We start from the raw sequence: 27802 nt of genomic DNA on the forward strand, positions 1-27802 counted from the left end.
TTGGAGTTTTATACACAAAATTTTTTATTCGGTTAAATAAAGCAACAATCGAATAAGAACAGAGGTGGGAAACGTGGAGAAGGTGTGTAAAGGCAGCAGCCTGTACCGAGGCCTATCAATACACACAAACAAAAAAATAAACCAAATATTTAAAACATTGTGATGACTTGCTCAGCATTTTTCGTATCAAGGCTCTTCTGACCTCGGCCATTTCTTACAGGTTACACTCAGTAAAAATTAAAAAAAAAAAAAAATTACATACACACTCTACAATGTTCCTCTTATTTCTCCTAGTTACATGCTCATTTTTCAATTCAGTGTCAATAAAGTGGCACCAAACAGAGGCTCATTGTGGCCCGTGTTGGACTGTTTTACCCAGGGAAACATCACAGTTGCTAAATAAAAAGTTACTCAGTCCTAGACCGAGATTAGAGACGGCAATGTAGAGTGAAAGTTTAGGGGAGGAGAAAAGTGGCGAGCGCATGAATTCATATTTACAAGACGTAATCTAGTTCGTAGCGGACGTACATGTTTTTCTCGTCGTTGTAGACTTGTGGGTAGTGAGCGATGAGGGCGTCCTGTGAGCCAATGTAGATGGAGTTGTAAATCTTCCAGTAGACGTCTCGCACCTTCCTGGCCGGATGGAACAAGCCCTGGAGATACAAGCAACACAGTAATGAGAGGCTTATTCACAGTGACGTTGAACTTTAGTTATCCAACACATTCAATTAAAGAGTTTGCTCCCTGATAATCAAAAATGTTTCACTGTTGCAACACATTTCTTCCTCAGAGCATTATTCTATAAGTGGTACCAGTTGTGCCGTCGCCATCCTGTGTATTTCTTTATCCACAAAACTCAATTCCAAAAACGTGTTACCTACTTTAACAGTTATTGGACCAGAAGTACAATATCTGTACTCGTGCCAGCTGGTTTTTACGACCACAACTAAAATATCTATTAACGATAAGTCTGGATTATTTTTAACTAATCAATTGTTAATTTTATACCACAAATAATGACATAAGTGACCAGTGCTCGAAGTGACATCTACAAATTGGTTATTTTGTCCAATCAAGTAGCACAAAATGCTAATTTTATTGGCCAATTTTAATGATATGAAATGGAGAAAAAAAAATGCAAATTCTCAAATATCAGATCCCATGACAATAAAGTGTGTAGTATTTTAAAAAATAATCAGTTGTATGTTAAAAAATTGCTATCAAAAAAAAAAAAAAAAAAAAAAATCAACTTAATATTTTCATAAAATATACAGATACATTTGTTTGTATTTTTAAAAATGAATTCCTTCAAAATGTAAAAAGGTTTTTTGTCATCAGTCACTGACGAATTATCATTAACTTCAATTTCTGGCCTATTTATTCTTTGCAAACTTTTTCCATCTAAGCTCTATCAGGTGTCCCATCTTTACCACTGGAGCTGACCCCTTTCAATGTGCTGGTGGTCCTCACCTGTAAGCAGTACTGCAGCATGCGGCAGGGCCCGATGGCGACCCTCAGCCCCTCCAGGGCGCCCATAACCGCCTGGATCACGTGAGGTGACGTCTCAAACACGTTGGGCCACACGTAGTTCAGCAAGTGGTTGAGGGAGTCTTCACAGCCGAAACCGTAGACGCCCAGAGACATGTGCTGGACTACAGCGCTGGCCGTCTGTCGGTGGACCAGGTCTCTGCAGGAGGACACCAGCACACGGCCAACAGTTATTGGTGGAAATTATAAACCAGAAGTAACATGTTCATTTACGTCATACATTTTAACTATCACTCTCTTGTGTTTTTACAACGTCCATGTGACAAGTATAGAGTGAAAGCTAAAGCAGGACGGTCCCGCGGAGGCTCCACGCAGAGCTTTCGTCGTAGCCTACGTAAGTGGCCTGAAGTTTATACTTGTGCGTTGGTGTGTGCGTCGATCTCTTTAAGAATAGCAGGGCCTGTGTGTGTGTGTGTGTGTGTGTGTGTGTGTGTGTGTGTGTGTGTGTGTGATTAGCTTCAAAGTGAGTAGCGACTCTAGAGGCATAGTGAGAGAAACAAAGTGTCTCCCCTGTGCTTTCTGACCACGGTCAGTAATCTGTAGCAGGAAAAGTTAACCCTCTCCTTGATTTCATGTTTGTTTATATTTATGGAGAACAATAACCAGGAAATGAGTCGGGGCAAATGCAACGGTACCAAGCCACAGCCGAGCGGACCAATCACAGTTGTTGCGGTCTGCGTCGCCGTGACGTGTAGTTACATTTTTTTTTTTTTTGAGAGCTGCACGTCAGGCCACGGCGTAGGGTTCGTATCTCCACGTAGCTACGGACGTACCCACGGCGTCGACTTAACGCAGAAGCATAAATTGGCCTTTAAGGGAAACTGACGACACAAACCCTCGTCTTCAGAACTCACCTGTCCATGAGCGCGTCCTCCAGCAGCGGCGTGACGGCGTAGATGTAGTCCTTGCCCATCTCTCCGATGTACTCGAACAGGAAGGAGAGGGACTTGAGCACGCCGTTCTGCACATTGAGCTCAGGCACGCGGTATTCGTTCATGAGCGCCGGCAGCACAGTGAACGGTGAACAGGTCTCGGCGACGATGGCGATGGCCACAGTCGTGCAGACTCTGTTCTGACGCTCCTGGACCTTCAGGTTATTGAGCAGCGTGGCCAAGACATCGTGGGGGCTGAGAGGAAGGAGAAAGGAGGAGGAAAGTGGTGGTTAAGAATACATTTGTAAAAAGAAAGTAAAAAAAGGCTCCATTTAAAAAAAAATAATAATTTTATAAATAAATTAATATTATATATATATATATATATATATATATATATATATTAATATTATATATATTAATATTATATATATTAATATTATATATATATATATATATATATATATATATATATATATATATATATATATATATATATATATATATATATATATATATATATATATATATATATAAATAAAAACACTGACAATTAGAGGGTTTTTGAGAGCTTCACCAAGTTAAATTTAAGACATTTAATAGCACATAAAATGCACTTAAATAGAACTTTCACTCTCATACAAAGTATGAAAGTTTGATGGAATACCAGACCTAGAATCCCTTATTATTTAACTTTTTTCAGTACTTTTAAGCAGTATGCAGTAGGGCTGGGCGATATGGAGAAAATCAGATATCACGATATTTTTGACCAAATACCTCGATATCGATACCGCAACGATATTGTAGTGTTGACTATTGGTGCTTTCACAAAATATTTACACAATGAGATTTGTGATAAATAATCATCAGTAATGTGGATATAATGATTAAGTGGGTAAAGGCAAATAATAGAACAGTTACAACAGTCTGGTGAGTTCAGAAAATGACATCACTTTACTGTAATGCAGCCTTTAAAACCAGGAAAAGACAACACTTATGTCATATTACGATATCCGAAATCTAAGATGATATCTAGTCTCATATCACGATATCTCGATATATTGCCCAGCTCTAGTATGCAATGAATAATTCCTTTTAGACTTCTGAAAATGAGTGAATTTGTACATCAAATTAAGGAAATTAAATCCAATGCTGCACATTCCCTGAACAGAGAAAATGAAACGAACATAAATACAAACACGTTTGGTATTCATGAAGTTCTCGACGGCGCTCACCCGATGGCTTTGGCGATGTAGCCAAACGTGTTGACAGTAGCTCTGCGGATGGCCTTTTTGTGAGCCTTCAGCAGCTCCAGCAGTTCGAAACAAATCCTCATCCACTCCCTGGCCGACACATATTCAGCACCCCTAAAATACACACGACAAGTTAGGACACATGTACTAGCAATGCACCACAATCAGATCCATAGGGTGTCAGTCTGGAGGTTTTATTCGACCCACCTGTCAGCGATCCTGCCCACCAGGTCGATACAGTTCTCCTGCACTTTCTCGTGTCTGTTCTTCAGGATGGGAGTCAAACGAGGAAGCAGGTCTTTGATTGGCGGAGTCATCTTGTGCATACCTGAAATGAGAAGAAACATTATCCAACAGCTATCCAAAAGTTTCCTTCTCTAAACCCTGAATTAAAGCTAAAAAAAAAAAAAAATGGGGTTATCCTTGAAAATGCGCCGATCGTTGATGCAATGAGGAGACATACCGATGACGTTGACGATGGCCTTCAATGCTCCCAGGATGCTACCCAACACCTCCGGGTACTCCTCTCCCAGGTACTCGTACAGCACCACACCCAAGTGACCCATCAGCTTTTCCTGCAGTGACGGACAAACGGAACAGCCATTAGTTTCTAAAATACGTTTTCTGGTTGTGTCTCCGAGTCTGCGTGTGTCTTCGTAGTTTACCTCCTGGCAAGTCTTCATGACCACGGCTGTACGGGAGATCAGGTCGGCAGCCTGCTGACGGACTTTGGCGGACTTGTTGTTGAGACGCCACAGCACCGTACCACAGATCTGAGGCAGGTAGGGTTTCACGCGCTTCCCGAGGGCGTTCACCACTGTGCCGAAACCATTCAGCATCACGGAGTCCTGGAGGAAACCGAGAAGGGGTGAAATTAACAAAACAGAAACACTCCGAGAAGACAGGCTTCATCTTGTGCTCGAAAATTGCGACATTGTTTGTTTGTTTGTTTGTTTGTATCTATCTATCTATCTATCTATCTATCTATCTATCTATCTCCTCCCTCTCACCTCCGTTGTCTGTTCCTGGAAGGCATACAGGATACCGTCGATCAACTGCTCCTCCAGCTTGTGGTCGATGTCAGCTGCACCCAGGTTGCCCATGATCTTCTCGATGGTCTCCATCACCATCTTTCTGTACTGCTCTGCCTCGTCTTTCAGGTCATCAACGATGCGAGAAATGATCTCTGCTGCTCCCACTTTGTTGGCCAGCTCCACTGTGGTGTCCACCAACTGTTGGGGGGAGAGACGGTTGAAAATCATGTGTGGGAGGTGTGCAAACGCTATAGAAAATCCCATACACCCCACAAACACACAGAAAAAAAAGATCACAACATTTCTTGTTTAAAGAGCTCTGGTGAGGACAACGGTAAAATTCCTACAGTACGGTAAAACAATTTTTATACTTGCAAGTTTTGAGTTTAGGCAAAATATATAATGCCACACAACTGCACAAAACAGTTGATATTTTGTGTAGTTAGCTCAGGCTCTTGACATTAGGTGAAGCGGCACACATCAAACCACAACATTTTAAATGACATCATTTGCATCACGTTTTGGGACATGATGCAAATTCATACGAATGTCTGATTGTAACCAACGGGTGCAGGTTGAGAACAGACGAGGAATAAACATCAGGTCTGATAGCTCTCGTGTTGGTGTTCATCTAGCGAACGACTAGCCCTGATCTGAACCACGGACTGGTTGAACAGGCGAGAATAGTTCGCAGGAAGCAGCCTTCATCTTAATCTAATAAAGACAGGCAGTGGCATATAGTAAGTTCTGCTGAACGCAAGTTTTTTTTTCTTTTTTATTAAACATCTGTGAATATATACTTCAGGATTTAAAATCACATGTAAAAAGGTAATTATATTGACCTAGTGTCACAGACACAAATGTGTCATAGGAATGGATAGTTGAGTTAAACACAAACTTCTGTTTGCTAACCTGTCTGTAGTTGCGTCTGTCCAGAGCCATCCTGTGCTGCCAGAAGTGCTTGAAGAAGGGGGGCAGGATCTCCGTCTTAATGTAGTTGGCTTCTACACCGTCAGTGCCACAACACTGCTTCACCACCTATGAGACAAAAGCACAGATGCAGGTCAGAGAAGGACGCTGAGGACGTCAACAAGGTTGCAGTGTTTCTTTGGACCTCTTGCATTCGAGTTCAGACACAATGCCGATTAGTCCGGTGTAACCAACGGGTGCAGGGTGAGAACAGAGTAGACGCAGTTATCCGCTCTGCCAATTCTCATGCTGGTGTTCATCTAGCGACATACTAGCCCCGACGCAACCATGTAGTGGCTGAACAGGCGAGAATGAGTCGCAGGAAGTCAGCCAACGTTTATAGAAGCGTGTTTTTTTTGGGCTACAGAAGTATGCAAGACAAGTTATTCTTCCCCTCGCTTACCTTGAGTACAATCTTCTTCATCTCCTCGTCGGGGGACTGGAACTCTCTGATGAGGATCAGCATCACCTCTCTGGTGTAGTAGTTTGCATACTCGGCGTCCATCAGTGGGATCAGGTAACCGATAGCTTTCAGGAAAGCAGCCAGACCCTGGCGACAAAGAGTGACAAAAGTATTGTGAATACAAACTCCGCTTACGACTTGCATATTAATAAACAATGCATTTGTCTGATGCTCCCGATGAGACTTTATGGCAAGCAAATATCCACCCTGTTCTTCCCTCCAAAAACTTGACTTCTTACCTTTCCTCTGTGCTGTCTGATACCCTTCCAGAGCGGCTTGAGGACCGAGTCAAAGGATTCGATACCGTAGGGCGTAGCAGCTTCAGCGAGGGCAGCTATAGCCAGGGCACTGATGGTCCTCACCTTCTGCTGCTCGTCCACCAGACCTGTGGCGTCACACGGTGAAAAACAGTCAGAGGTTGAACACATTTAATTCGCGACATTATGACGATGTTTATGAAACTGTATCTGCAGGTTTCGCACAACTTAAAGTACTTTTTAAATCCATTTTAGGGTTCAGATTAGGGTTTATATTTTTAGTGAGTAGTTATAGTTAGCATTTATTAGGGCTGAACGATTAATTGCATTTGCAATTATATCGCGATATGTTAAAACGTGATTTCCTAATCGCGAAGGCTGCGATTTGATCACGTGACTCGCGAGAGCAAATCAGTCTGAACTCAGAGAAAGCATCAACTTAGCACGCTAACGCTACGCCGTACCTTGAGCAGATTGCAGCCATTCAAACATGGAGGAGAGGGGTAACAACCACACTCGGATAAATGACGTTGGGGGAGCTTTCACAGCAGCGTGGCTGCGTTGTTTCAACGGTTTTATTAGTGCAGTTAATGTCACAACAAGACCAGCAGCAACATGCTACTACTAACGTAAAGATAGCCTCTCTGAGAAAGTACAATGTTGTGACGCTGTCATGCACACTGGACGCAACTTCATGAGGGGAGGGAGGGGCTGGAGGCAGCTCCTCTGTGTGCACTGTAAAAAATACACCATTTCATATATATATTTTTTTACTTATTTAACTGTCTAGTTCAAAGACAGTATTTCAAATGTGCAATCAACTAAATACTAAGTGTGGTAAAGCCACATATTTGTTTTTATATTTCTGCAATCAGCACTTGAATGCGATTTGTTTCTGACTTTCATATGAATGTTTACACCAGGCTTGGTCAGTGCTCAATAAACTACTGTGACTGAAGTAGTTAAATAAAAGATGTCATTCATATAAATTCATGCATCACCTAATTTCATCATCACACCCAGGCCTGGCCTCCAGGAAAGAACAGTTTGATTAATCTATCTAATCTTGTGTTGTTCATACTACAATGATTTATTGCTCGTCTTTGTTGAATAATACAGAAGACAAAGAGCTTAAAAAACAATCGCATATTGAATCGCTATCGCAATATTTAAAAAAAAAAAAAAAAAACGATTATTTTTAGATTATTTTCAAAAATCGTTCAGCCCTAGTATTTATTCATGTAACAATTAAAAAAAACAAAAACAAAAAAACAACAACAAACAGTAAACTGGCATTAACAAAACAATTACATTACATATATTGTATATACATTTTGGATTCCACCTTATTAATATTTCACTTGCACTCTTTCTACTTTGTACTGCAACCTTTGCACAACAATTTCTGGGATAAATAAAGTTCTATACCAGAGGATCGTTTTAAAATACACAAATGTATCATGAATGGTAACAAACACGCCCTCATTTTAAAAGTAGACCAATGGACTTTGGGGAGGGGGGATCAAATTGAGATTTTCGAAATAATAATTTGTGAAAATAAAACCTAAAAAAAAGGCTGTAATGAACTGCATTTAAGACGTTAAAAAGGAAAAAAAAAAATAATCAAGTCTGCAAGGACCTGCAAACACCATTAAATGCAAACATGACTGACCGTGTTCGATGATCTCCACCAAGCTGCGCAGGTGGGGCAGAATGGCGCAGCCCATGAGGATGGCGATCTGCTGCACGATCTTGATGCCCGTGTGCCTGGCCTGCCAGGACTTCTTGCTTTTACACACAGCTTTGAGAAACGGCAGGAGAGAGGGAATACCAAGAGCTGAGGCCACCACGGCGAAGGCTCGGGCTGTGGTGTTTCTGACGTACTCGTCCATGTTGTCGATATCGGGTCGCATTGTGGAGATCATCGTGGCCAGACCGGCCGCCTGAGGCAGACAGAAGGAGACGAACGTCAAATATCTGACTCAGATCTCCAGACATTTAGTGACCAATTGAAATCAGAGACACAAAATGGCTTTCTTAAAAAAACAAACAAAAAAAAACTAGATATTTTCATAATAAAACTTCAATAATGTTTGGGGATGACACTTGGCTAAAGTGGCAATTAATATGAAAATAAAAAAAGTTCAGCTATCTTACGATTCACGTAAATTCTGCTGATCAGAAATGACAAAACACAGGAATAACTAATATAACCCATGACGGCACCAGTCAGCAGACTTACAACTTAAACAGAGTGAGTACTTGCTAAAATTAAAATTCAAAAAGTCTGCATAAATTCAACAGCGGCAACCAATAATAATAATAATAAAAATAAAAAAAAAAAAAAAATTCTGTCAATTGAATATCTGATTGTAACCAACGGGTGCAGGTTGAGAACAGACGAGGAATAAACATCAGGTCTGATAGCTCTCGTGTTGGTGTTCATCTAGCGAACGACTAGCCCTGATCTGAACCACGGACTGGTTGAACAGGCGAGAATAGTTCGCAGGAAGCAAGAGTGGGCATAAAAAAAATTAAATAAAAAAAAATAAAGTGCCCCACATTACCTTTGCCAAGTTGGAGATGATTTCTCGGCCTTCTACTCTGGCATAGTAGTCCTCATCAATCAGCAGGGGCTCAATCACCACCAGGATCTGGACACAAAGAGGACGGTTAGTGAAGTTGGTAAAGTTCCTCACGTACAATCTACAAAAAACAAGCGCACACCTTTTTCACACGGAGCCTACCTTGTGTACGTAGGGTCGAACCAGGTCATCCAGTTTGTAGAGAATGCGGTCAATGACTTTAACCAGCAGATGGCGCTCCTGGTCCTCCAGGGTGGGCGACATGAGTAATGGCAGGATCTGATTGAACAGGGGGCCTGCTCCAAATTCACGAGCTTTATCTGTGATCTGACGCAGAGCGGCCTGGAGACGAGAGAGGGAAGAGGATTAATCACGGACTTGACCGACCGACGGACTTCAGTCTTAACAGATCGGGTGATTTCTGTCCACAGCTCCCAGCAGCATGGTGGTCAACACTTAAACCTCTGCTGAAAGCTGCAGCTCCTCTGAGGGGAGATTCTTTAGCAAGCAAATATTCACACTGCAGCCACATACAGGCTCAGTGCTGGGTGTTGATCTTGCATAGGTGCCGTTGTTGTGCTTAGATTAGAAGTTCTGGAGGAACTCAAAGGAGAATAAAGGACATTTGGGGACCGTTTTTAATAAAAAGGGACACTGGAAATCACAGCGACAAACCTTTCTCATGGGCGGTGTTCCATTTTTAATTTTCAGCAGCAACTTCATGATCTTCCTCTCTTTCTGCTCCTCAGGGCTCAGCGTGGATTCGTCCACCTCAACCTAACACAAAACATGCAGAGCTAGCCATTAACACGTTTAAATTCAGACAGAACAAACATCCCAGCTGGGTTTTTTTTTTTTTTTTTTTTTAACACGTGTGCACAAATTTGATGCTCACCAGCAGTTTGTCAAAATACTGGATGTCATCCGGTTTGAGGAAGGGGAGGTTTCCGGAAGGCTGGTCATTCATCTGTTTTGTGGTGCGGTCCTCCACTTGCATGTGGAAGCCCGTCATGCCTCCAATGGGCGTGGGCGTGGCCGACAGCTTACGGGCCGGAGTTCGGATCGGCACGTAGCCTGCTGGTGGAGGCAAGACCTGTGGAGAAGATCAAGAATCTGTCAGTTACGTGACCACTTTGAAATTTATATTTACTCATGCTTTTGTCACTAGAGAATTTATAAAAGGGGGGGGGGACCTTGTATCCCTCTGGGAACATGGCATCAAGCTCGTCGTCTGTGAGAGGCCGGTTCCTCTCATCAATCTCCCTCTCCCACCTCCACGCCTGCAGCTGCTCTGGAGTCATGCTCATCAGGTGACCTGACGGAAACAGAAGAGGAAACGGATTTTAAAAACACAGTTAAACCATCAAGGGGCTTGAGGATCCTTGTCACTACAATATAGCTTCTGCAAATGTGGTTCCTTCTTTTTTTTAACTCTCTGAATACAAACAAAGACTACAAGGATGGTAGACATTAAAAGTTAGTCACGTACAAGAAATAAAGAAGCAAAACAGAAAATGATAATGCACCAAAAATGTTAAGGCTTACTTACCTGGTGTTGGGGTAGCCATGTTCATAGCTGGCGTGCCTATGGGCGTTTTTCCTGGGGTAAGTAGTGGTGTTGAGGATCCCATCTGACTGGCGGGGGTTTCATCCCACCGAGACTTCCTCTTACTGGCCCCTGGGGTCGGAGTCTCGCCCACGGACTCATCTCCTCTGTCGGTGCGAGGCGTTTCAGCCCAGCCACTCCCGTGTCCCGGGGTCTCCCTTTCTGTCTTCGGGGTTTCGTCCCAGCGGTTCTTGCGTACGCTTCCCGTGGCTCCACCGTGACCAGGCGTGGCATGGCCCGGCGTGTCCCTGCCAGGGGTGGCGGCGCCAGCAGGCGTGTGACTGGGAGTGGGGTCCCACATGCGGGTACTGGGAGTGGCTCCCGGGGTGTCGCTGCCTTTAGGGCGGCCGGGCGTTTCATCCCATCGGGTGCTTGAAGGCGTGTGTGCGGGGGTGTGTCCTGGGGTGTGTCCTGGAGTCTACGAAGGACCAGAAACAAAGAAAATATGAGATTTAAAAACGTGCGTGAGAGAATCTACAACTTGTCCTACATTACTGGATTCCCTCTTGTTACCAAGTTACGTTATACTGGAGTACGTATGAGGAATTAACTAGAATATCTTTAGCCACTACAAGGCGCCTATGGTATCCACCAAGCAGTAAGAGGCTGAAACTTGAGTGGCTCACCTCAGAAGAGGAGTCGGCCTGGTCCCAGGTGGAAATCTTTTTGGGTGTAGTATTACCGGTAGTTGGGGTTTGGTCAGCTGTCTGGTCCCAGCGGCGCTTACGCTTTGCGGCGGCGGCGGCAGCAGCTTGTGAGGCAGCAGACCCGTTGACAGCTTTCAGGTCCCCAGATTTGGCCTTCTCTGCCAGCTGCTGACGAATCTCTCTCTACAAGTAAAAATGCTCAAAACGTCAGAAAAATAAACGATAACTGTGCTGCAACAAACCACAGGACTCTATATCTGACAACTTTATTTATTTATTTATTTATTTATTTATTTATTTATTTATTTATTTATTTATTTATTTATATATATATATATATATATATAGAAAACTGAGTGGCTGCTCACCTCCTCTTTTGACAGGTTCTGCTCCAACATGACGTCCACGTACGACCTGACTTGCAGCTTGGGGTCCGGCGTTTTGCCCCCTGCGCGAAAGAGCACGAACAAGAACAAAGGACACTCATCAGTATACACTCTAGGGACCCAAGTTACTACAAACACAGCAAGCACAACACAGCCAGCTAACCCAGACTCTCTTTACCAACAGATTAACTTACGTTCCTGTTTTTTTTTTTTTTATAAACAGCTGATTCACAAATCATTCCTAGTGAATTACATACAAATTTACATACATTTGTTCTTTCTTACATACAGTCATATCATTCTAATGAAAAACAAGCAGATACATAGAGAGAAGAGCTGAAGTTGCGGTGCTTTCTTAAAGTGGATTAAGAAGTTATAGCCATCACTGATGCAGGGGGTCCTGGGCTGTGCTCTTCAGAATACGTACACTTTCAGTGCCAAGGGTCCCTCTGCAGTCTGACTTCAACCGGCAGAAAAGAAGCCTAGAAAATTTCTCTTTACCATTAGTAACACTTTGGAAAAGGGTTTGAACTCACACACAACAGTATACCACCTGTGTTGCATTGATTTACAGCACTCAAAAAAAACAAGGCATCTTCTTGGGGTATAACCACAAAACTAGAAAAAGAAATCATATGGCGAGCATGTGGCCCAGTTCCCAATTATTAATACTAGCATATAAAAACGAAGTAAAGAATTTGAGGCCACATCTAGGAATGACATTTGCACTCATCACACATCATTTTCAGGACAAAGGCGACTGATAAAATATGTAGTCAATTATTTGGGCGGTCGTTTTCCATCATGAATGCATGGGATTTCTTTTAAATCTAAATTTGTATGAAATTGATAAGCCAAATAATAAAAAACTGAAAAAAAGGCTCTTGGGGTGTGAGGTTTGTTGTAGCTGGGCTGGGATTCCCCTCAGAGGCCCCAAACAAGCAGCCAGTGGACCCTGACCAAACTGACAAGTGCACAGTTCTCTGTGTTCCCCATAACCTACACAGGATGAGTTGCTGCACCCTTAACAGAGTGCAGTACAGGACTGGCAAAGCAGTACTGCTGTAGGAGAGAAATTAAGGACAGTTAGTATGGGCCTGTGGTATTGTGGTACACAATTTTCTTGATAACATATTTCTATTTTACAGAGAGAGTTGTAAAATAAAAATATATTTACACAACAACTTTGCACAAAGAGCTCTCTCTACATGCAGGCTTCAGACAAGCCCTACCTAGACCAAACCTGAAGCACTCGGGCCATTTAAGCTCATATTGTCGGCGAATGTGAAGATGCAATAAAAATGGAAAGAAAGATTAACTAGCTGGGTCAGGCTCTTGCATGTGTCTACTCGCACAATGCTATTTCCACGCACAGTTTTTACGTCTATTTATTATAAACAATTATAAATTAATTAGCCTAAATCTTCAGGTCTATAAGAAAAGCTGGCTACACTTGGCTATAACTAACTTGTCGCCTTGCATATCTACCAAGTTTGACAAGCCAACAGAGGCGGTTACTGTAAGTAACCACAAGACTCTTAAATTACAGCCCAGACAAAGAGACACTGGGAAGACAAATTAGACCGGATTTTGACCCGATATATATGATCCTAAGTTGACTACGCCAAGGGACCAAGCATTTTTCTCTTCACTGCCTGCCTTGGGACCTAAAACGGTCTATGAGGGAGCAGGTTGTTGTCGTTTTTAAAGTTACAGAGCTTGGCATGGCATAGCACATGGCATGGCATTGGCAGGTTAATTACACCTTAGCTGACCCTCAAACTTAAAATTCCTCATCCTCATATGCTACGACAAAAAGGACACTGCCCTTTCCCATCATTATTTAGGCTGAAGCCAACACGGGATCGTTAACCCTTCGACTCACATACAACCTATCTGCGACCCACGTTTGTTAGGTGTGAATTAATTAATTGAACATTGAAGAACCTAACCACCTCTCCCACTGAAAATGCATGGTAACCCTACAGTCGGTTTCAATTTATTTTATTGCACGCACCAGGATAAAACTGATTTTTTTTTTTTTTTTTTTTTTGCACATCATGGAAATATTTTTCCAAACCAGAATACTTAAGAGAAACTCTGAGCCCACACTGACATTTGTTGCAAAGTTGAAAGTCGATACATATGTAGATCATATTAGGAAGAAAAACGTACAAGGAGACAAAATGTTCTTGGACCACAGAGGACGACCACGGGGAAGGCATCAAGTCTGGGAAGCAAGCTATTGCATTGTGGTCGAAGGGTTAAAAACAGCAAAACTATGGGTGTGAAACCATTGGTAGTCATGGGGGGCCACAAAAAAGTGAACCGTGAAAAAAGGGGAGAACAAATAGGGAAGATGTAATGAAGTCAAAAAATATAAAAATTTACCATCTGCAAAAGGGTCGAGACGCTCAGGTGAGATGATCATCTGTCTGCGCCGGGCTTTGTATTCATCTTCCCGCTCCGCGATCTTTGGTGGACGATGCTCTGCAAATGGGTCGTACTGCAAAACAAAGGCGGCGTATAGAGTGTAAGTATATTTCTAAACTGAAAAGTAAAAGACCCTTTTCAGGGACCAAAAAAGAAAAGAAAAAAAAGAAACTGCTTGAATTCTGCTTTATTCTATGATATCACATTCATAGCAAGAACACAGGGATGAAACCATGATGTTTAAGACACAACAAATCGACACATACTTGCTCGTCTGACTGAGGAATGGCATTGAGTATCGCCACTGGTGCATGGTACCCTGGCTTCTTCTGTCCCAACAAGCTTGTTGTTGAATCCTCTTCATCATCCTGAGGAAAGAAAGAGAAACAAGAGTCTAGTCAAATCTCACCAAAAAGGCAAGACTCTCCTAGCTCATATGCAACAAGCAAAGCGGAGCAGTCAAGCTCCACAAAAAAAAAAAAAAAAAAAAAAACTGTGGAATTGGGATAGAATAAGGTAACAGCCAAAAGTAACAGTATTATAACGGTATTTAGATACAAAGGAAGATCTGTAGTTTACATTAAAAGACTTTGCAACTACTGTGGATAAATATTTATATGAAATAGATATGAAAATACTTACTTCCTCCTGTTCATTGGCAGCGATTGAAGTGACATAACCGGCAAAACGGCTGTCGCTGCCTCCGTAGATCTCCTGGTCATAAAAGCCAGTGGAGTCCAGGCCCACCCCCTGATCTCCCTCCTCCAGCAGGGTAGCCTTCATCCCCTGGATCTCCAGGATCTGGGCCTCGATGTCTACAGGGAAATCAAGAAAACAAACGAGAGGGTGAGAAATTGCATAATTAACCAACAAATCTGACTCTGCGGTACAAACATGTTTAAGACCAATTACCTACGAGCAGTGGTGGAATGCAACTAAATTACAATTACTTAAGTACAAATGTGAGCTACTTTTGATTTTTTTTTTTTCCATTACACTTTCTACTTCTACACCACTACATCACAGAGGGAAACATTGTACTTTACTACTCCACTACATTTATCTGACAGTTTAGTTACTTTACATTATTAAAATTAAGATTTTTGAACACAAAGCAAATGAAGATACTGTAAAATATGTTTTGTTATAAATTAAACTACGCAACGGATTATACAAGTACACCTGAAACAATTAGCTGGTTAATCAATTAGTAGTACATTGGAAACTATTTTGATCATTAGGGTGGGTGGGTGTATGTATGTATGCATGCATGTATGTGTATATATGACCGCAGGTCAGAGTCGAACCCACAGCCGCTGCATCGAGGAGTAAACCTCTATGGGCGCCTGCTCTACCAGGTGAGCTACCCAGGCACCCATTTCTTTCTTTTTTTTTTAACAAAGCAACAATCAATCGATTAATGGATTAAAAAAAAAAAAAAAAAAAAAAAAAAAAAAATCAGCAAATTAATCCAAAATGAAAATCATTAGTTGCAGTCTGATTCAAAATGAGCTCAGCTCAACCAACTGCAACTGTAAAATCCTGCTTTTACATTATTAATGCATGAGTAACAATAATCTAATGATATAATATACAATAGTATAACAGTCACAGGGGACATTATTCTGCATCGAGTCATTCTTCATAATATTTCCCGATTATAATTATACTTTTACTAAAGTAAGGTCGGAGGACGTTTTTTGTAACAGTATTTTTCCAATGTAGTTTTGGTACTTTTACTTAAGTAAAAAAATCTTCCTCCACCATTTCTTTTACTGAAGTGTTTAAATTAAGTAATTGTACTTGTAGTGGAGTCTTTACCGAGTGTACTTTGTAGACCAACGTTACTTTACTAAAGTAAGGATCTGAAGGTCTTCCACCACTTCTTTTGTTTGAATGAAGTACTTTTACTTGTAACGTTAGTGGAGTATTCTCAGTGTGTATCAGTAACGTTACTTTTAACGAAGTAAAGGATCTGAATAGTTTTTCCATCGCTGATTACAAGATACAGAGGCAATAACAGTTAACGTGACGCAAATAGCTTACCACTTGGATGCATGTAACATTATGTCTAACGTGTGGTCGAGTGTTGTGGTTCTATGAAGCTATTGCTAACTGGGATAGCCAAACGAGACCCATATTCGCATTTAAACGACAATAATAGTGATTAGGTAATGTACTAGTCATACAATAAAACATGTGCTTGGATATTAATCTGATCACGTCGACGAGTCTGGTGGCGAAGTTGCATATAAATATCCATAAAGAGGCAACTCTTGCACATTGACGGTAACTAACTAGCTAGCTAGCTAGTAGCTAAGCTACAAAGCTATCAACCAGCGCCATTATCTCAGACGTCCGCGTTGCGTCCTTCCACGGCCTGCTGCTTATCGCGTTTGAAAACAACACATTCATACATGGAAATGTGCTCTAAACACTGCAACATTTACTACATCATTCCGTGACACATCATAGCATGAAAAGTAATCGGAAACTGAAGCTATTTAGTGTTATTTTGCAAATAATTTACCTTCGTGCGTTTTGGCGATCTTCGCCATTTTGGTGGTGGTTGTTCGAGTCTGAAACCGGAAGTGTGTTAATCCAGAGTTCCCGTTACCAAGAATAAACCATGCCCCCTTTTATAAAAGAAGGAAAATAAAACATATCTGTATATATCCTTCACATTTATATTTCTACAAATGTATAGATATTGAAAACGAATTTAATTTTTGCAATAATAAACCAGAATCTGCAACGCATTTATTTTACCATTGTATTCATTCAGTTAGGCTACTTTTTGGACACATAACATATATTATGTAAAATTAATCATAACAAAAATATATATAATTCTATATTTTTAACATGAGAAATATAACATTTTAATTCATTGAAAAACTATTGGTTTTATTTGGTAAATTTTACTACGGCCTGTTTTGTGAATATATTAAGACTCTCAAACTTATAAACACTAAAGTAACAAAATTGCATGCCTTACTATACATTCGTATTAACGAAGTTTATTTATCTCCATTATACGTTTTTATTAACACTATTTTTTTTAAATTTATTTTAACCCTTGTGTTGACTTCGGGTCACATGGGCCCGTTTTAAATGTTTGTTTTATATCAGAAAATTGGACATTGGACGAATATTGGACGTAGAAATAAGCGCTGAAAATGTGTAGAAGAAAATTTAAAAATTTAAAACGTTGGAAAAAGCAAAAACAAATTGTAAAAATAGGCGTCACAAATGTCAGAAAGGTTGAAAGTTGAAAGGAAGACAACACAAGGGTTAAGTCATATTCTTTTTTCTCTGGCTCATGATATTGAGCAATGAAATGTATCATTGAATGTTGTTTTTTTCAATAAAGATGTTTAAAAATAATAAGAGCTCAAATGAATACATCAGGAATTACATATACCAGCTTTAACTCACAGCCCACAGCAATATTCTTTGCTTTATGGAGAAATGAATTGGCAAGAAATCTGCCAAGGTCTTATAAACAAAGTTAAAAAGGTTTCCTCTAAACAATTTTAGATTTAGACTTGATATTGAATATTCTTGCACTTTCTCTGAACTGCAAGAAGAGACAACCTGTCATTTATTTTATCATTTTGTATACCAGAATATTTTTGGGTTGATGATCAACATTCAAGGAATGTTGTTTTGTCCAGAAAAACAGTCATGTGTCATCTACTCAAGTACTGTATACTTAAAATTCGAGGTAGCCCACTTAGGCCTACTTTACTTGAGTATCTCCATTTTATGTAACCTTATACTTTTACTCCACTACATGCAGTACCTAATATTGTACCTTTTAGCCCACTTCATTTGCCAGCTTTACGATTACAATTTTCATCCCCTCTCTGTCCAGTGAAACCAGACGCATTTTACTGCCCAACTTTTTAGTTTTGATACTTTAAGTCCATTTGCTGATGAATACCTTTACTTAACTAACATTTTGAATGCAGGACTGCATTTTCACAGTGAAGTGGGATCTGAATACTTCTTCCACTGATCCAAACGAATAAACTACGGTAAATTGAACTATAATACGTATATAATTAGCCTAATTCCCTAAATAATATCTGAAAAGACCACACAGTGGGCGTGTGTATGTGCGTGTGTAACCTTAAAAAGTACACTGAACTTAAGTGTAAAGGTAACACAGGGCAACAGAAGAGAAACATGAGCCCGCATCTCGTGACATTCCTGCAAAACACAAACGTCAGTAATGGCAGGTGACGAACAACAGAACTGGCCAATAAAAAACGCTCAGTGGATACGGGTCAGCCAATGGCATTCCGACATTCGCAGAGTGCGTGGCGTAAGGGGGCGGGGTATATCTGTGGTTGCTACTAGCCTTTCAGCCTGGAGAGAAATCCGTCAAAGACAGAGAAGATGGCGAGAGGTAGTCGTAGCCTGAGAAAAGTAGCTGAGTGTATGAAAAATATACCTTCGACAGCCAGCCGGGAAATACAAACTAGGAACAACGTAAGGTAAAGTATTTGATCTTGTAAATCTCGACTGAAACCGGAAAGTGAAAGGAAAAGATACACCTCTGACAATAACAAATAACGTTAGTTAGCTAGTAGCGTTAGCACCAAAGATAGTCGGTTACAAATTAATTTGTTGAGTGGTAACGTTAACGTTGTTGGCTTTAATGTTACGGCTTTAACGTTACAGCTTTAACTTGTAATTTTTAAGTGTGCAAACTAACTACCTTTTTGTCCTGCATCTGCACCCTTTTGGGGTATAATGTGGCCAGTACACTGTCCTTTACTCTTAAGTCCCAGTTTCTCAAACACCTCTCCATATCTGCACCCATACACATGCATACACTTGCATGGACTTGGCAGTTTAAAGTCAGTGCCATGTGTCAGCTGCATCACATTTCAGGTAGTAGTGAAAGGGATTTCTTCTAAGTGACCAGCAGGCCAGTAATGGAACAGAAATGCAAAGCAGCACGTCATGAGCAGCACAGAATAGGTTTCATTGGTTTAGGCTAATGATGACATTGATATTGTCACATCACATTAAGTGGTGACATAACATCTAAATGCATGCCCTGAGAGCTGTGCCAGGGACATTGTGGAACAGGCTGCCACAGGCATAGCTTCTGTGGAGGTTACAAGCCAGTTTTTTCCATCCAAGATTAGAGTCCTCCCATTCATGGTGTCAGCAGGGGCTCAGGGCCATTGTCCGCTTGATCCCACTGATCACATACTAATCAGTTTAGCATTGATGTGGAAAATGGATTAGAACTGCAACTAATTGTTATTTTGATGATGGATTAGTGGTTTTGTTGATGGAAATAGAGACACACAAGTAGGCCTTTTTTTACATTTATTTCTTACTTTTTCAAACTAAATGAATGTTTAGGATTGTTATATATCACTGTTATGTCACCCAGATACGAAGTAAGTAAACCACGCCTTATCATAAAACATTGTATTTTTTGCTTTAAATGAATGAAAAAAAATGAAAGAACATTTATTTCGTCAATTACAAACAAAGCATTAATTATAAACAAAAACTTTGTGTTTAATTTCTCTGGCTTTAGACGGCTAACCATAGATATAGAACTATATCTATGCGGCTAACAGCCCATGATGTTTGGAGTTGCTATGGCAACAAGTGAAAGCTGCCAACAGTCCCACCAATAATCACTTACATAATTACAATTTGGCACATCTAAACAAAATCAACAATTACTATCAATGGTCCCTTAGGACCTTAGCAGAAGTTAGCAAACAAGCTGTTCTGTACAGATTAGAAAAATAAAAGCACAAATCCCAGTGGCCTCTTCCCGACCAAGTAGTTACATTAATGTAGTTATAGGAATAGTCCACTTCTAAACAGTTCTACTAACTACTCTCCCCCAAAACCGGTTTTACCATTTGCATTCACACTGCCCAAGTGGCCATAGGAACTGACCTTTTGTTATTATAATCACAGCCATCTAACCACCACTATGCGGAAAAGGGAAAAGACCCTGCCCTGAAGTAGGAGCTGAAAGAGTTACAGGAACTGTGGTCAGAGGAACTTAATAATCCCCAAATTGGTTTACAGTTCCTTGGAACATTATGTTCTAGGAACTGTAAAAATCCCTCCGGTCGGAAAGCGGCTATTAGCTAAGTTAGTATAATGCTAATGAATGACGGCCATTTCCACTACAGCGTCGTCATTTATGGTAACGTTACTAATTTAACAAAGCACCGTAGTAGATTAAACACCACAGACGGACTAACTACATTACTTAAACACATGCTTTGGTGGATTTTTAACGTTTCGAAAGCCGACGGGTCTTGCAACTGCGGGTGGGGCTTCTTCTGGTAGGAATCATAGTATCATAGGCTAGCTAACGTTACTGTTAGGTGAGGCTACGCCGGTATTGCAAACGCATTTGATGGATCCAAACAATAGCGTGACCAATCTCATTTAAAAAAAATGCTCCAATGCTTTAATTGCGGTTATACAAAATAACTGCGATAATGTTAAAAAAAAAAAAAAGGTTGTGGTTAGACAATTATTTAATAATTGTTACAAGCCTACACACAGGTTCCCATCACCCAAGGTGTCCTCTTCAAATTGCTCATTTAGTCTGATCAACTGTACGAAATCCAAGTACCAAGTATTTTCACTTAACTAATATATCAAACAGAAATCCAAATCAGCAAATCTCTACATTTTAGAAGCTAGACCAAGAAAATGTTTGGCTGTTTTGTGTTTTAGGTCTCCAAAGCTAAAGTGAGTGCCCTTGACTTTGTTCCCGTGTTATGTACTGGCGTCTGTGAGCCATTTAATTTGAATGGCAAATTCTTGGCGTGTTGATGGAAGGCTTTCCATGTAAAGTATCCTGTTCTCCAGGAATAAAAGCTTCTGTTGCTTTTGTTCTTGATTTACAGGTATTCTGGGCTAATTAGCACCGGGCCTTTTGTTGATGTAATTCAAGAGAAATCAATGTTCTCTGGAGAGTTTCCTGTCACACTCATTCATCTGAGTCCAGAAAGAAAACAACAAGAAGGAAGAACAGACTTTTTAAATCAATTGTGGTACCATCAAAACAGAATTCAGAGTGTGTTGGCTCTGTCCTGTTTATAAAACTTGATTCGTACCCCTACCTTTTTTTTTTTTACCCGGTTTGTGTGAATTTTGTGCTCAGATACCTGTCGTCATGTGGGATCCTGATGACTCGTCTACCTCCCCTGCTGGGTGGAGCCATGCCGGGGCGTGGCGTCGTGTTACCAGCCCGCAGCTTCTTCAACCTGGCCGATTCCTTCTCCAAGAGGAAGGAGTACTCGGAGAGACGCATCATTGGGTGAGTTTTTTTAAGAGAGTTGTTCTATTATATGATCTTCACTGTCTTTTCTTTCCTCCCTTGTAGGGCTGCACGATATTAGGAAAATATCTAATTGCGATTATTTTGACTGATATTGCGATTGCGATATGATTCACGATATTGGATGGAATGATCGTTTTTGTATCCTTAGTCTCATTTCCATTGAAAAAAAAAAAAAATTAAAAAAAAATATATATATAAAAATGATTGAAGTGTGATTTTTTTTTTTTTTTTTTTTTTTTTTTTTTTTTTTGCGAGGATCTGTACCAAACAAAGATGTTTTTCTTTAGTCTGTAGGATAGGAGTTGTAGGCCGGGACATCTCTGCAGCACCACAATACTTTAATTTAGAATGGTTTGACACATATTTTGCCTTTTAACAAATATTGCGCCCCCCCCCCCCCCCCCCCGCGATTTGGATATTGCACTAGTCCATATTTTGATAAAATTGCGATTAATTGTGCAGCCCTACTCCCTTGGCATTTCATGAGACACACTCTGCACATATTTAGGTTTAATTTGAGCTCAAAATGTCCTTGTTACATTAATAATAACGATAGTCTCAATACACTTTACAGAAAGCATGTTACATCTTAGTGTTGTGTTCCCAATCACAGCCCTCATAAATCATATTTGTTTTAATGCCGGTGCCCTATCTGAGGCTCTACATATGGGTTTCTGTATGACGCACTAAATGTCCTCCTGTGTTCCGTAGGGAGGTCATAATCACTAAATCTGGTTGTATAAATAGACGCAGGCTGCTGCAGCTATTTTCCCTCAGCTGGGCTGAGGCAGTTAATACAACGGCGGTGTGTGGGGTAACCGTCTCCATCTGTGTCTCAGTCACTGCATCTTACCTTTTTATTTTGTTTATTTCATTACTTTTTAATCTCCTCTCTTGTGCTCTTTTTGCCTCTCGTTCTTCTCTCTCCCCTCCCCCCTCTCTCTCTCTGTTTCTCATTGACCTGCTGTATACTTAACTTGGGAGCGTGCCTATGTTCGCACAGCCCACAGTTCCCACCTTTCTAAGATTTTTTTTTTCCAAAATTAGGCCCTATGTTCCCACATTTCCTTTTTCATGTATTTGTATCATATTTGATCCCCCTTTCTCCCAATTTGGTTGCCAATTACACCCAACCTATTATCCAGTAGCAATGGACTACAGAGGAAATGTAACCCTAACCCTAGCATAGGGCCTAATTTTAAGACAAATCTTAGAAATGTGGGAACAATGGGCTGTGGGAACAATGGGCTGTGGGAACAATGGGCTGTGGGACCATTGGGCTGACCCTCTTGTACCGTGCAAGCCTTGTTTAGTGTGTATATTGTGACACAGTTGCTGAGCTTCACCTGCTTCCTGTGGTGCAGACTTCATGGCTCTTTCCCTCTCCATCCTTGACTTCAGGCATTCCATGCAGGAGATATATGAGGTGGTGGCCGGAGTGGAAAACTACTGCGTCTTTGTTCCCTGGTGTAAGAAGTCTGATGTGGTGTTCAAGCGAGCCGGATTCTGCAAGGCCAAACTAGGCGTGGGCTTCCCACCTGTGATGGAAAACTACACCTCTCTTGTTACTTCAGTACGCCCCCACCTGGTCAAGGTAAGGCACTGTTTGCTAACTGCAAGCTTGTATTCTTATCCTAAACTTATCTTACTTTTTTTTTCTCCTGTGGGGTTAGCTCGTATGAGTGTTTCAAGTCAGATTCCCCAAACTCTGTTAACTGCGCAGGCTTGTGGTGAATCGCATAATCTCCGTCCCTAAAATGACCATATAAACAACTAAAACAGGAAAGTATGAGGAATTTAGATTGATAAAATAATATAAAGAAGAACAGAAGCAGGGCCGGGTTGGGAAAGAAAATCATAACTAGACACGCATAGTTAAATGCACTTAAGAGGTATAAATATGCGCACGAACATACACACACATACGAATTATGAATTAACAATGGATTTAAATTGTAGATGTATACCAATTATTGTTATGTAAAAATATTTTGTTATTCATTCATGCACGGCCCTGCTTTTTCTTAGTGTTTTTGGTAGACTAACTGATAAATGAATGAATGAACTAAGTTATTGTGTGTTAAGCTATTGTGTGTATTAACTTATTTTTATATATATATATATATATATATATATATATATATATATATATATATATATATATATATATATATATATATATATATATATATATACATACATGCATACATGCATGCATACATGCATGCATGCATGCATGCATGCATGCATGCATACATACAAATCAACTTCTATGTTTCTTAGGTAAAAGTTTGGGAGTGTATGCATATATTGTATGTGTATATGTACATATGTGTATAGATGTATGTATGTGTGTGTGTATATATATGTGTATATGCTTATACATAGATATAGTTCCTATTTTTCTTTTGCTATGAGGGTTGCTTTTGTGATTTTATTATTATTATTATCAGCACTGGGTGGACTACATAGATATGTACATACATATAAAATATAAAAAGGAATTGCAATAAAAGTATAAAAAATAAAAAAGACCATATAAGCTGCCTGTTCCACTCAGTTTGTTTGTTTCATTCACACAAACGTTGAGCAAATGAGTAAACGCCGGGGAGCTTCACGTCCTGCTGTCGGAAATCAGCAGACAACAAGTTTAGCAGAGTCAGTAGTCGTATTAGGGGATCCAAAGCAGTTAGAAAATATTAGCAGTATAGTTGATAACAATGTGATTTATTTAATTTTTTTACACATTTCCCCCAAATTCAGCCTCAGATATTTGGTATCTTTGACTGATCCACCAAGTTTAACCCTCCTGTTGTCTTCGGGTCTAATTTGACCCATTTTCAAAAAGGTTTTTTTTTTTTTTTATTTGGGTTTCTTTCAACCAAATTGTCAAAGAAAATAACGTGGATGCTTCCATACGACGCTCTTCACAAGTAAGTACACTCTTCATTGAATTTGGGTGTTTTATTCTATTTTATAGCATTTGAAAAAGAAAAAAAAAAAAAAAAAGACAAAAGAACATTTAAAAAAGTGACAGAAATGTCAGAAAAAGCTTCAAAAATTGGAGGGGAAAAAATGGACAAAAACCATCGGGAAAAGTGACAAAAAAAATGTGGAAAAATGGACAAAACATCAGAAAAAGTGACAAATGTCGGAAGAAGTGTCGAAAACAAAAACAAACGTTTTTTTTATTTATTTAAACGACGGGAAGACAACACAAGGGTTAAAAAGGTTATACATGCTGATAAAGTAAAATCAGTTAGTACCTATTAGATTAGAAATTCATAAATGTTCCCCTAATTTTCTTTTGCAATTTTGTTGCAGCAAACTAATTGCAAATAATGTGTGTTATGTTGCTTGTCAGGCGTCCTGTTCAGACGGCAGGCTGTTCAACCACTTGGAGACGGTTTGGCGGTTCAGCCCTGGCCTCCCGGGATATCCTCGTACCTGCACTGTGGATTTTTCTGTAAGTAGACGCCAACTGTAGCAGTCCAACATGCTGAAACATGTTTATAAAAAAAAAAAAAAAGAAGAAAAAGAGTCAAAGATTGTGGTTTACCCTTTGCTCTGTATGTGTTTTTCCACACGTCTGAGCTTGAGTTATGTTTCTCATCAGATCAGTTCAAAACTCTGAGACTAATGTACAGGATGCAACTCAGCTGCTAACCTTCTCCTCTCTCCTCTCCTCAGATCTCCTTCGAGTTTCGCTCCCTCCTCCACTCGCATCTAGCCCACGTCTTCTTCGACGAGGTGGTGAAGCAAATGGTTTCGGCGTTTGAGCGTCGCGCCTCCAATGTATACGGCGCCGAGACGGCCATCCCTCGCGAGCTCATGTTCCACGAGGTTCACAGCACGTAGCGCTGCACCAACACCGATACACAAACAAACACAACGCCCACTGCTGATGTCAGAGGGAAAGATAAGATAAGATAAGAGAGGAGGAGTGTAGACAGGCTACCTTGTTCTAACTGAAAACTGCAGTGCCTTTCTCACAGCAACGACCAAGTTTATTCTCAACAGTTTCCAATCTCTTTTTTTTATTTTTATTTTGTATATACATACTATATGACTGATGTGGATCCACCAGCTCATTTTCATGTTGGTGCTAAAAAAAAAAAAAATGACTTCATTTCAATTCATTTCATTATCAGAACTGAACAAGCTGTTCCTGGTTGTGAAACTTGAGTTCACAGGTTAAAATGAGTGTGTTTGGCCTAGCAGGGCTGCCAGTCAGGCTTGGTTCAAGCAAGTATGTCATTTTTACGTTTTTGGTGGAGCTGTTTGTTTAATAGTCAACTCGGAAGAAAGCCAACGTTTTGACGATAAACTACATCAACGCAACAGTATGCAGAGTTCAACTGGACGGGCCCAATAACCTCTGAATAGTTCTACTTGTCATTAAATTGCAACACATTTTGTCGGCAGGATAATTTAAAAGGCAACCGCGACTACATTGTGCGTCTGACCTATTTCTGATACCGTGGCGGCAGAAATTTTGCCATGGCGGGCCGCCACGACAAAATCAACATAGAGGAAAACACTGTTAACAATAGCTTCACTCAATAGTTAACTACACTGCTTTGACTGCCATTTTTGCGACCACAGTTACAAACCGTAATTCAAAAAGCTGCTTTAGGAAGACACTTTACAACTACACGTCTTCCAAAAAAACAGATTTCAGGATGTAGAGTAGACAATATTGCAAATCACCTGTGTCAGAGTACACCCAACAAATAAGACAACAATGCAGATGAGGCTGTTCAAAGTTGTAGGAGAGAAAGGACCGTTTAAGATGTCGTTAGTGAGAATACCTTGTTTATTACAATGGGAATGAACACAGTTTGTGAAAAATTCAAGATGAAGAAAGGTTCCAGTTCCCAGTTGAAATGGGTCATTACTTGTTGATCATGTTACAGAGATTAGAGTTAAGGGCAACCCATCTTTTGTTAGCTACAGAGGATATAAGCCGCAGGGCCCAGATGGTTTTACAACCTTAATGCTTTTCTGGGATGAATTGAGCGTGAAGGGCACAAAGCAACTAAAGAAAGTAATGTTTAAACTCATGCAAAATGAACTCCAAGCCATGCAGCTGATGGACAGTAACCTATTAAACGTCCACCTCCACAACTGTATATTATAAGAATATATTTTAAGAATAAAGGGCTAGGCAGGCGAGACACTGTGTCACTGGAATCATGCAGTGAGGATTGTGTACAAAGGACTACATGTACAAAATGTACTGTAAACTATCAGGAACACATGCACCTTTCAAAGGGCGCTGAACTTTTATTTTTGCTTTAGTAGGTTTACGGCTGGGTGATAAGGCTGAAATATTCTATCGCGAAGTAGATCATTTCATATTTTCATAACGATATATATATCTCAAGATGGAGCATGTTTTCTGGTAATTGCATAAATAAATATTCCACACGGTAAAGCTTATTTTTGTATGCTCTTTGAATTAAATACTTTTAAACTTCTTTATTTTATCATTTATTCTTATCAAGTGTAAAATGAACCTAACGTGCAATGATCAGAACGTAAAGCGGCGTCCAAATGGTGTAAATATTGCCGTAACGCAGTTCGGCACCTTTTTTTTTTTTTTTTTTTGACATCGCGATAGAAATAATATAAAAATATAGAATTTTTTTTGAATATAACATTTTATATCGTTTTGACAATGTATATCGTCCTGTCGCCCAGCCCTAGTAGGAAACAGTGATTTTTTTTTTCTTCTCTTTATGTTACATATATTATGCTCTCGTCTTTATTAAGGGAGCTATGCTGGCCATAAGAGTTAAAGCTACATTATACAGCAAAGTGTGCAATATTGGCAGTATATAGGTGTTAACTTTTAACTCTTATTGAATGTGAAACTGTATGTTTGTCTTGTACGCCTACACTTTTCTTGGCCAGGTCGCCGTTGCAAATGAGAACCTGTTCTCAACGGCCTACCTGGTTAAATAAAGGTTAAATAAAAAAAAATAAAAAATCTTAAGCAAGCATGTATACACACCGTTGATACAAAGGGCCCAAACTGGCCGGTTAGGCAGAGGCCAGGTCACAAATGTTCAGTGGCGCCCTGGAACCGTCACGATTCCAACTGTCCGACCCGCACCGCTCACAGAGTGCCTCCTGAACAACTGGCAGCATATTTCTCTTTTTATTTTTGAAATATTATACTCATTCTTTAATATTTATTACTTGAGTTTAAGTGTAAATATTGGTTTGAAGATCATGTAAGAAAGACGTCTGTGCTGCTTTTAAAGAAAATGGTTGTGTGTTTCAAGGGATTGGGGAAAAGGACTTGTGTAAATGTTTTTGTTTAATGACTTTAGAAAGATGTATCCACTGCATGATTTATAAACTTATTTTTACAACAAAAAAAACCTGACTGATGT

At 40.1% G+C, this 27802-nt stretch overlaps 2 protein-coding genes across 9 annotated transcripts; one reads left to right on the plus strand and one right to left on the minus strand.

The window, feature by feature from the left end:
- Window positions 1-22967, minus strand: sf3b1 (splicing factor 3b, subunit 1). Of its 8 annotated transcripts, none has more exons than XM_031298358.2 (24): window positions 16584-16611; window positions 14696-14868; window positions 14320-14421; window positions 14012-14126; window positions 11603-11682; window positions 11214-11417; window positions 10531-11005; window positions 10175-10296; window positions 9877-10074; window positions 9657-9758; window positions 9144-9323; window positions 8964-9050; window positions 8069-8339; window positions 6379-6524; window positions 6080-6226; window positions 5620-5745; window positions 4684-4905; window positions 4339-4521; window positions 4137-4248; window positions 3881-4001; window positions 3656-3787; window positions 2403-2675; window positions 1471-1687; window positions 1-653 (listed from the first exon to the last, which is right to left on the minus strand). In XM_031298358.2, exons 1-24 carry the CDS (start codon window positions 16609-16611, stop codon window positions 495-497), a joined length of 3975 nt encoding a protein of 1324 aa, XP_031154218.1. In that variant the 3' UTR covers window positions 1-494. The 8 variants fall into 8 exon arrangements, 6 of the variants coding, with proteins under 6 accessions (XP_031154218.1, XP_031154305.1, XP_035860189.1 ...); XM_031298445.2 differs by having other exon boundaries at window positions 3881-3997; window positions 4133-4248; XM_036004296.1 differs by lacking the exons at window positions 14012-14126; window positions 14320-14421; window positions 14696-14868; window positions 16584-16611 and adding an exon at window positions 22957-22967 and having other exon boundaries at window positions 495-653; window positions 11603-13072.
- Window positions 18397-27790, plus strand: coq10b (coenzyme Q10B). The gene is made up of 5 exons (XM_031298179.2): window positions 18397-18555; window positions 21222-21377; window positions 22803-22995; window positions 24766-24867; window positions 25092-27790. The coding sequence occupies exons 1-5, from the start codon at window positions 18458-18460 to the stop codon at window positions 25257-25259; spliced, it is 717 nt and encodes a 238-aa protein (XP_031154039.1). The 5' UTR covers window positions 18397-18457; the 3' UTR covers window positions 25260-27790.
- Window positions 27791-27802: the final 12 nt, after the last annotated feature.

The sequence above is a fragment of the Sander lucioperca genome, chromosome 8 (assembly GCF_008315115.2).
Source record: "Sander lucioperca isolate FBNREF2018 chromosome 8, SLUC_FBN_1.2, whole genome shotgun sequence".
NCBI lineage: Eukaryota > Metazoa > Chordata > Actinopteri > Perciformes > Percidae > Sander > Sander lucioperca.